At 33.2% G+C, this 16,335-nt stretch overlaps 1 protein-coding gene across 3 annotated transcripts in view; it reads right to left on the bottom strand.

Moving 5' to 3' along the window:
• The window catches only part of LNPK (lunapark, ER junction formation factor), a 169,203-nt gene that overhangs the window by 84,859 nt on the left and 68,009 nt on the right, over positions 1-16,335 (bottom strand). For 2 of the 3 annotated variants that reach the window (XM_055572162.1, XM_055572161.1), the window contains exons 9-13: positions 12,527-12,739; positions 4,605-4,710; positions 2,967-3,037; positions 2,022-2,192; positions 77-159 (exon numbers count right to left, since the gene is read on the bottom strand). In XM_055572162.1, the coding sequence (XP_055428137.1) occupies positions 77-159; positions 2,022-2,192; positions 2,967-3,037; positions 4,605-4,710; positions 12,527-12,739 (644 nt within the window). The remainder of the gene's footprint in view (positions 1-76; positions 160-2,021; positions 2,193-2,966; positions 3,038-4,604; positions 4,711-12,526; positions 12,740-16,335) is intronic. The other variant, XM_055572159.1, reaches the window with a different exon arrangement.

Raw genomic sequence — 16,335 nt, 5'->3', positions numbered from 1 at the left:
ATGGAATTGTTGCTTCAGTTTCTAGCATTGTGGAGCTATCATACCCTGCCTCAATGTCTTCACCTATTAACGTTACCTTATTAGGGTTGAGTTTGAGCCAGTTAGACTTCATTCCGGAGGTTTCTGACAGAAAATGAGACATCTGGGGTATTGCTCCTCCTAGATTAGATGAGAAGGAAAGGTATAGCTGGGTGTGGTTTGCTAACTTTGCATCTTGACCTTAGTAGAAGATAAAAGCATGGGACTCATTATCAAGATATCTATTTTGTTGGCTGTTTTTTCTTTTTTTGTCCCAACTATTGGCTTTCAAATATTCACTTTAGCTTTCATAAGCAAAGTTACTCATGGCAGGGACTCCAATTTTTCCTCTAGGCATCTTCAGGTTGGAATTCTTTAATTTTCAGTTCCAAGAGGCGGCAATGGCAAGACAGATGATTTGCATGTGACAGCATGCAGCTCAGAGCATGACTTAATAAGCAAAAGATAAAAGTCTGACATTGTGTTTGGAGTCGATGTTGCAGACATGGAGAAGACAAATACAAAGATTCAGCGTTGAAGTACACAGGCCTCTTGTCATGGCTATCTGTATTCAAATTCATTTTGATATTTGTTAGTAAGCCAAAAGCCAAGCCCAAGTCAACACACATATTTTAGGTTCATTCTTCAAAGTTAAAAAAAAAAAAAAAAAACATTGTCAAATTCTCATACCAAACTTCAGATACGTGAAAATTCACTGCCTTGTATATTATTCTCAGTTAAAGCATTTTTTCCACTACTCAGTGATTTTATAAAGAAATCAAATATATGTAAATGATAACTTCTAGAAGTTAAAAGAATGAATACTGACTGCTACCTTAAACTATGTGAACGAAACTTCCAATATGGATTTTTTTTTTCTGTACGGGGTGAAGCACCAAAATATCAGGGACTGTGTCATAACTTTAGCAATCTTCATAATTCAGAGCTGCTTAACAAATAGTTCCTCACCCAATATTAATAACAAGAAATAGTTGACAATTAATAGTCAGATCTTCCATCTCATCTTTTCCATTTTTTCATGAAACTTCCTCAGGAATTCCTAAAACAGAACTGAAAGATAAGTTCTAAAACTCAATGAATCCTGATAACTTCCATTTCTTTAAAATAAGTTTGCTTTATAACAAAGGCATTAATCAGCAATATTAAATCCTGTGGACCTTGATAAATTGTCTGTTTCAAAGGAACACCAGTCCTGTCAATATAGTCATCCAAAGAATGTAAGGCTGACTTTTCAACTTCAGAGTTTCCTGTTTTCGAGTAACTTCTAGTCATAGAAATGGTAAGGCACAAACCTATATTTATCAGTGTTAACTACAATTATTATAAGAACTGACCCTTATGAGTAGTGGCTTCATAATTGTCTTAAATCTGCTTCATTTACATAAATTGAAAAACAATTCCATGTATTACTAGTTAAATCTCCCAACAGTTAATTAAAAAGATAACTCCTATAGAACAGTCTTATGGACTCTGTGAGAGAGGGAGAGGGTGGGAAGATTTGGGAGAATGGCATTGAAACATGTAAAATATCATGTATGAAATGAGTTGCCAGTCCAGGTTCGATGCACGATACTGGATGCTTGGGGCTGGTGCACTGGGACGACCCAGAGGGATGAAATGGGGAGGGAGGAGGAAGGAGGGTTCAGGATGGGGAACACATGTATACCTGTGGCGGATTCATTTTGATATTTGGCAAAACTAATACAGTTATGTAAAGTTTAAAAATAAAATAAAATAAAAAAAAAAAAAGATAACTCCATAAATAATATTTACCAAGCTATTTCTAGATCCTGCTTAACACAATATATATTTTAAAACTCAAACACATCAAACCAACTGCATAGGAGGCCATAATATCAGAGCAATACCTGATAATATGCATGCTGCAAAATCTGATCCATTCTTGTCTAAAACAATTATGCTTTTATTGTTGAAAGCAAACATTATCAAGAGACAAAACTTCTAAATTAACATATTCATACCTTCATTGATCTGGTTCTCTGATGAAATTACGCTTCCTGAGGGCAAGGAACCAACTGTATTTGAGACTTCCAATGCCTGCCTCTTTTCAAAACTAAATTCTGGAAGTCTTGGAGCCTGGGGTCTGGTTTTTCTAGCAGGATTCAAGAAAAAACAGTAGGCACAACGAAAAGCTGTAGAGAATTGGAAAAAAAAAAAAAAAACCATAAACCAAATAAACTTTAAGGACTAATCAAGTAACCCTCAAGGTTAATTTTACAAAGAATCTTTCAAAAGCCATTTATTCCTTGTGAAATTTCACATGGTTTTAATAATATTATGGCAGGTGTTCTAACCAAAGTTTATTTTAAAGCATATTTAAAAATTATTATTAGAACTATAATACCAATTTAAAGCAGAAAAGATAATAAGTTACATAGCAGGTTAACTAATAGCAAAACAATAATAATGATCTAAATGTATTACAGAAATTACACTTCTAGTCACCATGAGGTATCTTAAAAGCCAGAACTTTACTCATCTGCCCCCCAAAATGTTGCATGTTATATATATTTGAGAAGCATGATTAATTTAGTTCAATGTTTTTAAATAGTAGCTGCACATGAAAATATTCTGAAGAGCCTAAAAAAAATGCTGATGCCTGGGCCCCACCTCAGATCAACTAAAGCAGATTATTTGTAGGTGGAACCTGGGCATCACAATGTTTAAAAGCTCTTCAGGTTAATTCTGATGCACAGTGAAAGTTTAAGAACAGCTAGCCTAGAAGTTGTACATTGTATGAAGAAAAAATCTGAGTTGTCTTTTCTGCTTTGCTGTGTATTCTATAATATGCCTGAACAACATATACAGAGCAATACCTAAAACAAAATGGCATTACATGGCAATTGGCACAGAACGAAATATTTAAGAGTAAAATATCTAAAATCTAACTGCCAAATAATTCTTACCAATGTACTCAAATTCTTCTTTCAAAGCCATGCCATTGTGAGAAAAACACTGCTGACATATAAGGGCATACCTACAGCAAAAGGAAAAATGAACAGATTAGTTACAAATGCAGACAAAACAAGCAGGAGAAGCTACTTTAGCCATCACGGCTAAAGTACACAGTTAGATTACATAGCATTTAATGTAGCTAGATGTGCCATAATAGATATTACTTTGTAAACAATAAACAACACTCTTTATGACAACAAATTTTCAATTACTTTAAAATATTATATATCAAATTAAAAATAAACTAAGAAGCAGTCAAATAAAATTTTCTTAGTAAGCAGAAATGTATTTGATAACAGAACACTTAAATTTTAATGTTTCCTAACACATATTCCTGGGGATGACAGACCCCAAATCTGTGGTCAGATAGAGAGTGGAAAAGATGAAGCCTCTTAGAGATTCACAAATGAGTATTATTAAAACCGCTGTGAAGTCTTGCAGTAAAGAAATGAATTTAATTTTGTTTAGTCCAGTCCAAAGGTTAATTTCTGTATATCATGATTTCTTAGCTATCCCAGTTACACTTAAACATCTTCCACATTTTCTATTTATATACCCTTTCTGTTCTCTGAGTAAATACTTAATAAATACCTGGCCCTATCAAACAACATTCTATCTGTTTTGAAGAACGTATAATTTTTCACATTAACATTAAATTCTAGTCTCTTTATTAAGACAATAATATTAACCAATAACCTTGTCAAATATCTATTCTTAAAATACCCTAAGAATTACTTAAAAGTCTATACTATGACAATTGCTCTGCTCATATCATCCTTATAATCCTAGAGTTATTATAAGGACCAATTAAAATAACTGGAGAAGCATTTTGGAACTCTAAGTGTAAAATACATGAAACTGTCCTCACTGTTATTAAAATTATCACTATCATTAAGTCCAGTACTCACATCTATAAAACTCCATTTCTTATAACCTACCTTTTCACTATTTACAAACTTCAAATTCAAAAGATTCAACAAAATGATCCAAATTCTCTAAAAATAATGTTATAGTAGCGTTATAACATACCAGTTACAATATTTTTTGTTATATATAATACGTTTTAAAATATTTTATCCAAATACTTTATCTAGATAATCTACTACTGAAAAATAACTGAGTATGTACTCTTTTGCAGGGCCAGAAAATACTCCATTATGTTCTAAAATCAGGAAACAACTACAAAATCATAGAACATTTAGTGCATGTGCACATGTGTGTTGGAGAAGGCAATGGCACCCCACTCCAGCACTCTTGCCTGGAAAATCCCATGGGCGGAGGAGCCTGGTAGGCTGCAGTCCATGGGGTCGCTGAGGGTCGGACCCGACTGAATGACTTCACTTTCACTTTTCACTTTCATGCATTGGAGAAGGAAATGGCAACCCACTTCAGTGTTCTTGCCTGGAGAATCCCAGGGACGGGGGAGCCTGGTGGGCTGCCGTCTATGGGGTCGCACAGAGTTGGACACAACTGAAGTGACTTAGCAGCAGCAGCAGCAGCAGCACATGTGTGTACACACACACATACACACCCACTCTGACCAATAAACTTTCTTCATTTTCATTTAGCTACACCCTAGTAAACATTACCTGTTCTGTGGACCATCACCAACTAAATATTCAACAATTCTATCCAGAGCACCTCGTTCTCGAGGCAGAATGGGTCTTGCTAAAGGTGGACCAGGAGGATGAAGACCTAGTAAATAAATATATACAAAATTCATATGTGTAAAATACATTTAAATTTCAATTCAGTTGCCAAGAACTACTTATGCTCGTTAAGAGTTTTTTAATGATTTTAACAAAACAAAAATGATACTATCATCTCTGTATTCAAATTTTCATTAAAAACACTATACTACAAAAATATATTTATCTATGTGCTATATTAGAACCAGCAACATAATCTATTAAGGAATAAAACTATGTTGAGTTCTGTACAAATTAATTTTTTAAATGCTCAGACTCTTAAAAGTTTATGCAATAATAAACTAGGAGACTTCCACTGTGTACCATAATACAGTAATCAGAGTCAGATTTAATCTCCCACCTAAAACAACTAAAATACCATGTAAAATATATTATGCAATGGTTTTAAAGACACTGGATATCAAGTAATGTAGGATAAAGATCCCTGAGACACATAAAATAAATAAGATGAGCCCTACAACTGCCCCAACTTATTGCCTGGAGAGTTTTCCAGGTAGCAATTCAGGCAGAGTAAATCCAGGTGAAGTTCATTAGTCTCCCTGAGTTGAAGAGATAAAGCTGGAACACTGGAGAGGCCAAGACAGGTTGAATTCACTGGGAACAGAGGGGAGAGAATGCCAAGAGCCGGAATACCAAAGATCTGCCCAGGATGCAAATGAGAAAAACTACCTGAGGACAAAGAAAGAACTGCCCCCAAAATACTAAAGGTACCAGTGCTCACATGGGGCCAAAAATATCACATGTTCCCACCAGCCAGGATGGAAAACTTCATAACTCACAGGTCACTGGGTAAATATTCAGAGAGGCCTTGTACAGTAATTTAAAAATATCCTGTACCCAATAAGGCAAAATTTACAATGTCTGACATTAGATAAAAAATTATTAGTCATGCAAATTGGCAAGAAAATAAAACCGAATGAGAAGAATCAATCAAAAGTGACCCAGAAATGATGGAGATGATAGCATTAAGAGACAAACATATTAAAACACTTATTATGACTATATTCCTTAGGCTTGAGAATCTAGACGAAAACTGTAATATGTTAAGCAGAGACATGAAAAAAATTTATAAAAGATCCAAATTTAACCTCTACAGATGAAATCTACAATGTCTTAGATTTTAAAATTCACAGATGAAATGAACAGCAGTTTGGACATTACAGAAGAATTAGTAAATCTGAAGACAGCAACAGAAGCCATGCAAAGTGAAACACAAAGACTAAAAAGATTTTTAAATGAACAAATCAGTGAGCTGTGTAACAACCTCAAGCATCTAGTATATGTATAATTGGAGTTCAGAAGAGGAGAGGAAAAAAAATTGACTCAAAAAAATAATGCACAAAAATTTTCAAAACCTGATGAAAACCGAAAACATACAGACCCAAGAATATCAACAAACCCTAAGTACAAGAAATAATTTTGCACCAAGATACAGCATAATCAACCTTCTTAAAACCAGTGACAGAAAATCTTAAAAGCAGTCAGAAAAAGATACATTAGTACAGAGAAACAAAGATAAGAATGACAGATTACTCATTAGAAAATAAGCAAGCGAGAAGACAATGAAACAGTATCTTTAAAGTTCTGAAAGAAAAACTATCAAATTAGCAAAATTATCTGTATTAGTGAAGACATCTTTTAAAAATGAAGGCAAAATGAAGACTTTTTTCAGACATACAGAACTGAAAGAATTCACCACTAACAGAACTGTACTACAAGAAATGTTAAAAGAAATCCTTCATGTAGAAGGAAAATGACACCAGACAGAAAGCTGGATCACACAAAAGAAAGAGTACCTGAAATGGTTACCATGTGGGTAAATATATAAAACATTATTTATATCGCTTTAAAAAACAATTGATGGCTCAAAGAAAAAGTAATACAGGTTTCCCTTGCTATCCAAAAGTTCCCATGAAAGCTTTCGTAAGCCAAAATGGCATAAAGTGAAGAAGCAATTACCTTGGGACACATCTTGCTAACGGATGCACAAAATAAATTGAGACAAAGCACAGATGCTCACAGACAAAGTTCAAAGCTATGGCGGCTTGCTGATGAGATGCTGAGTGTAGTTCCCAGGAAAGGAGCTTGGTGGTGCCACTCTTGCTGCTCAGGATGCACGCTGCCTCTACAACGGCTCGCTGCAAAACAAATGCTGAACGCTATTTTCGCTTTTCATCTTTTTTTGTAAAAGCGAAAACCTTCTTCTGATTCTTTCAATTAGTGGAAACAGGCACTAATGTAGGTCTTTCATAAAAGCAAAGTGGTATAAAGTGAACTTTCAAATGCAGAGGATATCTGTAATTCCTTGTGGGGTTTATAACACATGTATAAGTAAAATGTACGAAAACAATACCACAAAGGCCAAGGGGAGAGAAACATTAAGTTTACTGTAGTTTGATTCTTAATCTGTATGAGAACTGGTGTCATACCATTTGAGATGAACTATGATAAATTAATGATACATACTGGAAAGTCTAAAGTACCCACTAAAATAACAAAAAAAAAGCACTATAGCTAACAAGGCAACAGCAAAAAAAATGATTAAAAGCAATCATAAAAGATACTCAACCCACAAGAGGCAGAAAACAAGAGAGGTAGCAGAACAAATGGGACAAATAGAAAACTAGCACAATAAAAGATTTAAACTCAAACTAAAACATACCAATCATTACATTAAATGTAAGTGGCCTGAGCATCCTCACTATAAGGCAAAGATTGTCAGAACGGATAAAAAAGCAAGACCCAACAGATGTTGCTTACAAAAAATCCATTTTAAATATAAAAACACAAACAGACCAAAGGTAAATGACAGGGAAAACTACATAAATACGCTAACACTATTCAAAAGAAACCTAGAGCACCTGTATTAATAGCAATCAAAGTAGATTCTAGAGCAAAGAATATAAACAGGGATAAAAGTGTAATTTCATAATGACAAGGAGTCAATTCATCAAGAGGACATAATAATCCTAAACCTATGATGTATGTGCATTATAATGGAGTTTCAAAACACATTATGCAAAAACTAAAAGAAATAAATACACAATTATAGCTGGAGATTTCAACAGCGTTCTCTCAAGCACTCACAGAATAAACAGACAAAAAATCATTAATGATATGTAATACTATCTACTTAACCAACTTGATGCAATCAACAATTAGAACCATTCTACCCAGCAGGAACAAAACATATATTCTTTCCAAGTGAATATAAAGCATATTTCAAGACAAATGATAGTCTGAAACATAATCTCAATACATTCAAGAAGATTCAATAATACAAAGTATGTTTTCTGACCACAACAGAATTAAAGTAGAAATAAGCAACAAAAAGACATCAGGAAAATACTCAAATATCTGAAGACTCAATAATATATAAATAATCCAAGCTTTAAAGATAAAGAAATTAGAAAGTATTTTTAACTGAATGAGAACAAAAAACCAACAATATCAAATTTATGATATGCAACTAAAACAATACTTTGAGGAAAATTTATAACACTAAACACCTATACTGCTAAACACCTACAAACGAGGATAGATCTAAAATCCATGAATTCAGTTTCTACCTTAAGAACCTAAAAGGAAAGAGCAAATGAAACCCAAAGTAAACAGAATAAATGAAATAATAAAGATCAGAGTGGAAATTAATAAAAATATAGAATAGATTTCTAGAAAATAGATTCTAGAAAAATTCTCTAGAATAATAGAGAAAAGCTAGTTCTTTGAGAAGACCAAACTGATAAAGCTCTAGTCAGACTAATCAGGATAAAAAGGAAAGATATAAAATATTAATATTAACAATGAGAGAAATGACATAAATCCAGACAGTAAAGATATTCATAGAATAATAAGGGTATATTATGAATAACTTTATGCCAATAAATTCTGTAAGTTAGGAGAAACAAATTCCTCAAAAGACAACCAAACTACCAAAACGTACTCAACAAGAAACAGAAACTTCATCTTGCTAAATTTTTGTTAAGAATTTTTGCATCTATATTTATAAGGATATTAGTCTGTAGTTTTCTTTTTCTTTAAAAAAGGTGAATTTTTTTTAAAAAAAAGAAAAAACCTTCCGCAAAGAAAACACCAGGCCTAGCCACTTCAACCTGTAACATTTAAATTTATTACTAAGAAATAATACCAATTCTATACAAACTTGTCCATAAAACTAAAGACAAGAAAATGCTTTCTCATACTGAGGCCAGCAATACTCTTTTACCAAAACCAGTCCAAAAATATTACAAGAAAACCAAAAAAATTACAAGAAAACAAAGAAAACAGATAAAACAAAATTACAAGAAAAAAACCAAAAAGCAAAAACAAAACAGACCAGTATCTTTAAGGAAAACTGATGTACACATTTCTAACAAAATTTTAACAAACTGAACCCAATAATATATATAAAAATTAAAACATCACGACCAAGTCAAATTTACTTCAGGAAAGCACGGTGATTTAATGTCTAAAAAAAAGTCAATGTTAAAAAAAAAAAATCAATCAATGTATTTCACCATATGAAATAGTGATATTAAAAAAATATATAACTAAACTAAAACCCTATAAGAGCATCTCAATAGATGTAAAAAAAAGATTCGAAAAAATTCATCATCTGTTACTGATAAAAACCTTCAGCTACCTAGGAATGGAAGGGTATTTCTCAATCTGATAGAGGCTATCTATTTTAAAAAAAAAAAAAAAACAAAAAAAAAAACCTATAGCTTACACTGAGTTGAATGGTAAAAAGGTAAATGCTTTCCTCCTAAGATCAACAATAAGACAAGGATGTCTGTTCTCACCACTTCTATTTAACACTGCACTGAAAATTCTAGCTAGTGTAATAAGGCAAGAAAAAGAAATGAAAGGAATCTACATTTAAAAGGAAGAAGTAGAATTATATTTAGTCACCAACAATCTGAAGCCTGTTTAGGATATATTATGGAATCTATATAAAAGTTATAAGAACCAGTGACCTTAGCAATATTACAGGCTATAAGATCACTATACAAAAATCAATTTCTGTTACATTACCAGTGAACAATGGAAACCGTTAATAAAGTATTTAAACTAGGATAAAAACATGAAATAATCAGATGTACATTTAATCAAAAAAGGTACAAAAGCTATGAACACTGCAAAACATTGCTAAGAGAAACTAGAGAAGATCTAAATAAATGGAGAGATACACTGTATTCCTATAATAAATTAGCCAGTATCAGAGATGATGAATGGAGAGTCAGGAGTAGAGGAATAACTTAGAATTTAGTTAATGATTACATTATATAAAAACAGTAACAAAAACAAAGTTACACATTCAAAATTATGAATTGTAACTCCACAATCTCTGAAAACTGAAAGAGAACTGTTTGCAGGAGATATTCTAAAATTAGAGACTACACAGAAGGCACTGAGAAGAAAGTTAGAGAATAAAATAAACAAGATGTGATGTTTGCCTTTGTAAATCAAGGCCAGATAAAAGTAAGATAGGCAGCAATGGACGTTTACATGGAGACCTTGTAGAAGACTTCCAAACAAAATGAGGTCTTGTTGAAACAAGCCCTGCAATACATGGATTAAAGGTCTTCAAAATGACTGTGAAAAAACCTTTAAAGCATTAAAAAATGGCTTTAGGGCAGCAATATGATATTACTATTCTAAAAGATAAGAGATTTGTGTTGTAAATAGTCACAAATCTTAAGGCTGTTACCATCTTAAAAAGGGGGGAATGATATAGAATTATAGCTAGTAAATGAAATTAGGTTCTAAAATAAGTTTTCAGTATTAGGAATCAAGTGCATTTTTCATATTTCATTGGCTATTGGTATTTCTTTGGCTAATGCTAAGTACAGTCATACTTAACATTTGATCACTAGCATCAAAAAATAAACTTGAATGCAGACATTAAGTGTCATCCCTCATTATCAAACTTTCAACTTAAATAAGTACGCCAAATTAAATTTTGAAAGCATTTAAGCCAGCTTAACTTTTGCTGGAGTATTTTACTTCTACCTGCTTAAAATGAAAACATCCATAAAGGAATCTGGATAAATAAAACAACAGATTTAATAAAAATATCTTAACTCCCTTGCATATTAATAACTTTTAAAATAACACACCTTTGTATTCATGCTGTTACGGGTAACAGTAATTAATACAAACATCAAGAGCAATCATTGTAGGAATATTGGTCATTTTTACACAGCTTGGCAAATTATCAAGTACCTGCTGGTTATTAATTTTCAAACATATGGGAGCCCTGTGGTAATACACATTAAATTGATTCTCTTTCACAAATATGGCATAATGAAAAAAATGAATTATTAATCTTCTCTATAAGAAATCACTTAGCTCACTCACATTTTTGGCAATGTACAACTTAAATACAAAGTCTTTTAAACAGAAACTAATTAAAAACTTTAGTAAAATATATTATGTTTACATGATCATGAAATGGTAGGCTACTGAAACCCTGTTCTTACATGTGCTATTATATAGTTTTTATTACTCTGTATAAGTTGATAAACTCTAATTTCTTTAAAAATAGATATACAAAATACATTCTTACAAAATTAGTTCTTCCATTAAACAATTAAGAGCTTTACTTTACAAGTCATGGGTATCTCAAATCAACCAGTAACAACTGAAAGATGAAAAATTTTCAACCAATTTACTCAATTTCACAAAATATACAGTTGCCCTGAGTGACATCATTATATGTTAAGTTTAAAAGTATTTTTTCAATAATCAACAATTAAAAGTTATGATTTGTATTCATTTCATTTGTAGTTAGCTTTCATAATATATTTATAAATTAATAATTTTTTAGTTTTCTAAAATCTTATGCTGTTTTCAAAGAAAAAGGAGGGGGAAAAATCTACTGTATTAGTAACATTTAGATTGCTTACTGATTTTAGTAAGACTATGTAAATGCCCTGAATATCTAATATCAACTTCTGACGAGGCTCAAAGTCATAAATTATATGTAATTAGTCATGAAATATGAAATTAATCTAAATTAAAATTAAATATCCTAAAATAAATAATTTATTATCATATTTAAGAATCTGACATGGGACTCTACATACAATAATGTGATCTGCTGAAGAAGAAGACTTTCATGTCCCAATCATACTCCAAAAGAAAGCTGCAGGGTAATATAATCTATTACACTCCTAAAATGGGATCTTCCCCTAGAGATCTACAAAACTGAAAAAGGAGAATCCAAAGAGATGAAATAGTAGTAAAGGCAGTATGTTAATTCAATAGGACTTTATGTTAAAGAATCTGTCAGAAAATATTGAGGCTCTACGGCTTAAAAAAAGAAAAAATCTACCAAGCTCACATTAACATTAGTAGCATTACACACTACAGTACATGAATATTCTTCCTGAAATGTTAATCTGTCAAGTTTAAAAATATATATGAAGGGTTTAGCAAAAAGCATGAATACATTCCCAAAATGTTCTCTTCTATCCTCATTTTATATAAATCTGGAGCCATTCTAAAGCTGAATATAAAAGATATGCTACACTGTTGACTACAGAATACTACAAAGTTTTATTGCCATTTAAACAAAGAAGCCATAACAGTTAAATGAGCTCAAGAAATAGGTTTCAGTATCACAAGGTGCCAGCTGTAAAGAGTTATGGCTAATTGAATATGGAACTCCTGCTTAATCAGATAACTGTTCTGCTATTTCCAAATGAAATGCCATTTCCATACTGCCTGAAAATGGCCCGTTTTATTGGTAACCAGAGAAAACAATATAAACTGTAAATAACATTAAGTGCTCTGTTTACCCATTCCAGGCACTGAAGTAGCAGGGGATCCAAAACGTCTTGGTAACACATTTGATGATAAGGCTGGAGTAACAGTTCTTTCTGGGGGTCCACCAGGGGCTGAAGTGTCCTTTGGTGGTCCAGGAGAAACTGGAATTTGCGGAGGAGGGCCTTGGCTGGAGCCTGCTGGTGTTGGAGAAAGGTTTCTTTGAGCGGCAGTTCGCTGACGAATCTCTGAAAATAAGAATAAAAAGTATTTATTAGGTTTAACATTGAGCATACCACCATCAGTCAATATCACAAATGACTTTTTACTTTCAATAAAGCTTTGCAGCACTAGAAATCATCTACAAGGTCAAACTGCTTGTAAATAAGAAATCTGTACAATGTAACTGCAAACTGACTACAGAGTTACTCCATTTCTGAACCTAAAATTCAACTACATGTATATATTTACGTAAGTTTTGATCTAAGTCTACCTACTGATACTATTTTTCAAAATAAATTCAAATAAAATAAAATAAAATCACCCAATTATGCATATCTTTTTATAATCAATCCCTCCCAAGTTATGATAAAGAAAGTTTATCAGAATCAGTGAAAACACCAGTGAAAACTGCACAATTGTTTTTTCAAGATAAAAAATGGTAATGCTAAGAAATGAGCTAATAAGTATATATGGAATTTTCATGTAATTTATGAAGTAATTAATCTAAGTAGTCATAGAAATGCTGAAGAAAGGTACCATTTCTATTCTCCTTTATACTACTATCTTTTGGGGTAAATTTTTTTTGGTCAATACATTCAACAAAGGAAAACTTTCACTCTGCACAAACAATACATTAGAATAACAAATTTTATCTTTTTGATGCAGAAATTACATGAAGTTGGTAAATGAGTCAAATCCAGGCTGTCACCTCTTTTTGTAGTTTTTCACTGAAACACAATAACACAGTTCTTTACATATTGTCTATGGCTGTTTTAGAAGAGTTTGAGTAAACACACTAGAGACCATATGGCTCTCAAAGTCATTCACTATACTTACTATCTGTTCCTTTACAGAAAGTTTCATGATCTCCCTCTGTACTCAGTAACATAAAATTCAATTCTATCATTTCCCATTCTCACCAATATCTTACTTGAATGTTGACGGTACGATCTCAAATAAAGATGCACTTCTAACTTTGAAATTCTACATATCACCTTAAATTATTACAAATCCTGAAATGGTAAGCTAAAACTAAAGAAGTTATTAATAAATTTTAATTGGCATGATTGGTAAAAAATGCCGTTTCAGAAGCAAAATACTTTAGATTTGGACTCCATTTGACAGTTAAAGATTTTCATAAACAGCTCACTGCAATCACAACTTGAGCACCAGATTTCAGTTTACTACAACCTCTTCAACTATTAAGAACCTGGGTCCTGCGGTCAAAAAGGTTTGGTTAGAATCCCAGCTACAGCTCCATGACCCCAGATGGGTTAACTTTGTTAAGCCTCTATTTATTTGCAAAATTAGGATAATAATATCCTAACTCAGAATTGTTATAAGAATTAAATAAAATAATGTCTGTAAGTTGACAGATCACATTTATTGAATACAGATTTCAGATGACAATGCTTTCATACAATTAAGTATTTTCAAATCACCATTTAGCTGTAATTACTGGGACCAACAAATTTTCCATTGGTTGTTAATTTAGTCTCTAACCTGCTGCTAAGCTGCTAAGTCACTACAGTCATGTCCGACTCTGTGCGACCCCATAGACGGCAGCCCACCAGGCTCCCCCGTCCCTGGGATTCTCCAGGCAGGAACACTGGAGTGGGTTGCCATTTCCTTCTCCAATGCGTGAAAGTGAAAAGTTAAAGGGAAGTCGCTCAGTTGTGTCCCACTCTTAGCGACCCCATGGACTGCATGGACTTAGTCCCCATGGACTGCAGCCCACCAGGCTCCTCCGTCCATGGGATTTTCCAGGCAAGACTACTGGAGTGCGGTGCCATTGCCTTCTCCGAGTCTCTAACCTAGCCACTGCAATAATAAATTACAAGCATGTCATCACTATATAAATGGATATGTCCTTATATTTGGCTATTTTCCTTACAGTTTATAGAAAATTTTGAATTTTACCTAGATTAATTATATCCTAATTAATTCCAGCAAATTAACTGGTCACTTAATTATCTTTTATTCACAAGGAACTTCTTAAAAGATGGTTACACATTAGGAAAGCCATTAAATTCTACAAAAGGTACTGAGATCAGTGAAATCATATAAGGATCTGATTACTGGAATTAATTTAAAAAACAAGGCATCAACATTTTAAATTATTTCTTTAGCAGATTTTTAGGTAAAACATAACTCCAAAGGGCTTCCCTAGTGGCTCAGTTGGTAAAGAATCTGCCTGCAATACAGGAGACCCAGCTTCCATTCCTGGGTCGGGAAAATTCCCTGGAGGAGGGTATCCTTGCCTGGAGAATTCCACGGACAGAGGAGCTGGGCAGGATACAGTCCATGGCATCACAAAGAGTAGGATACAACTATGCGACTTTCACTTCACTTTCAACTCAAAAATGTATTTTTTTTCCCGATAAATGCTTAACATTTATTAGACTACCTTAGTCTTTAACTTTTTGAACAAAGACTTGAGACTGTTTCCTCTGAGTGTGCATTTACTCAGCGAAAATTAACTAAAGCACACTTTTAACGTCACTCATATGCTACTGAAAGGTAAGGTCTATAACTAAAAGGAACACCATATCCAGCATTCCATAAAAGAGATTTGGCTTCATATTATTTCTAAATCTAAAATTAGGCAGACAAAAGGGAAAACTGATATAAGAGAGTCAAGAAAGGGAGAAAACATAGTTTCAGTATTTACAAAGGAAAAGAAGGTAACAAAGAGTTACAATGACTATGGTTGAAAACAGCTAGCAATACAATACCAAATCTATATTTAGTAAAGTACTATAAAATATTCTGGTAGTCTCAGTGAAAAATAGCTAAGATTTATCTACTTTTAGCTATGTGCCATTTACAAATGCTTTGTATTTTTAAATCTCTTAAAAAGTATCTCTCACTCAACAAAATAGTCATATTGGATATACTGAACATTTCCCACATTCAAACGTAAAATACCATCCCCTAACAACATTTACCAAGCACTCTACATAAGTCTCGTTAGGTACAAGGACTATCCCATAAAGTCACCTCTTGACTAGAAGATATCCTTATCAATGACCAATCAATAATTCAATAAAAATCACACTAAGTATGAGGACATTCGCTTCAGCCATGTCTGACTCTCTGAGACCCTATGGACTGTAGCCTGCTAGGCCCCACTGTCCATGGGATTCTCTAGGTAAGAATATTGGAGTGGGTTGCCATGCCCTCCTCCAGGGGATCTTCCTGAACCAGAGATTGAACCAGCATCTCTTAATGTTTCCTGCATTAGCAGGCAGGTTCTTAACCACTAGCACCACTTGGAAAGCCCAATTTTAAATTCAAAATGAATCAAATAGAATCAAAATGAGATCAAAAACTACTATTTTATGATAAACAAAAGGAAGAAAACGAAGTTTAAAGTAATGACACAGAATAGCTGTTAAAAACATAAATTCTGGAATCAAATTGTCTGGCTTTAAATTTTAGCTGCTGCTGCTGCTAAGTCATTTCAGTAGTGTCCGACTCTGTGCAACCCCATAGACGGCAGCCCACCAGGCTCCCCCATCCCTGGGATTCTCCAGGCAAGAACACTGGAGTGGGTTGCCATCTCCTTCTCCAATGCAAGAAAGTGAAAAGTGAAAGTGAAGTCGCTCAGCTATTTCTGACT

The sequence above is a fragment of the Bubalus kerabau genome, chromosome 3, assembly GCF_029407905.1.
Source record: "Bubalus kerabau isolate K-KA32 ecotype Philippines breed swamp buffalo chromosome 3, PCC_UOA_SB_1v2, whole genome shotgun sequence".
Classification (NCBI taxonomy): domain Eukaryota; kingdom Metazoa; phylum Chordata; class Mammalia; order Artiodactyla; family Bovidae; genus Bubalus; species Bubalus kerabau.
The sequence above is the reverse complement of the archived record's forward strand: the minus strand, read 5'-3'. Positions and strand labels throughout refer to the sequence as shown.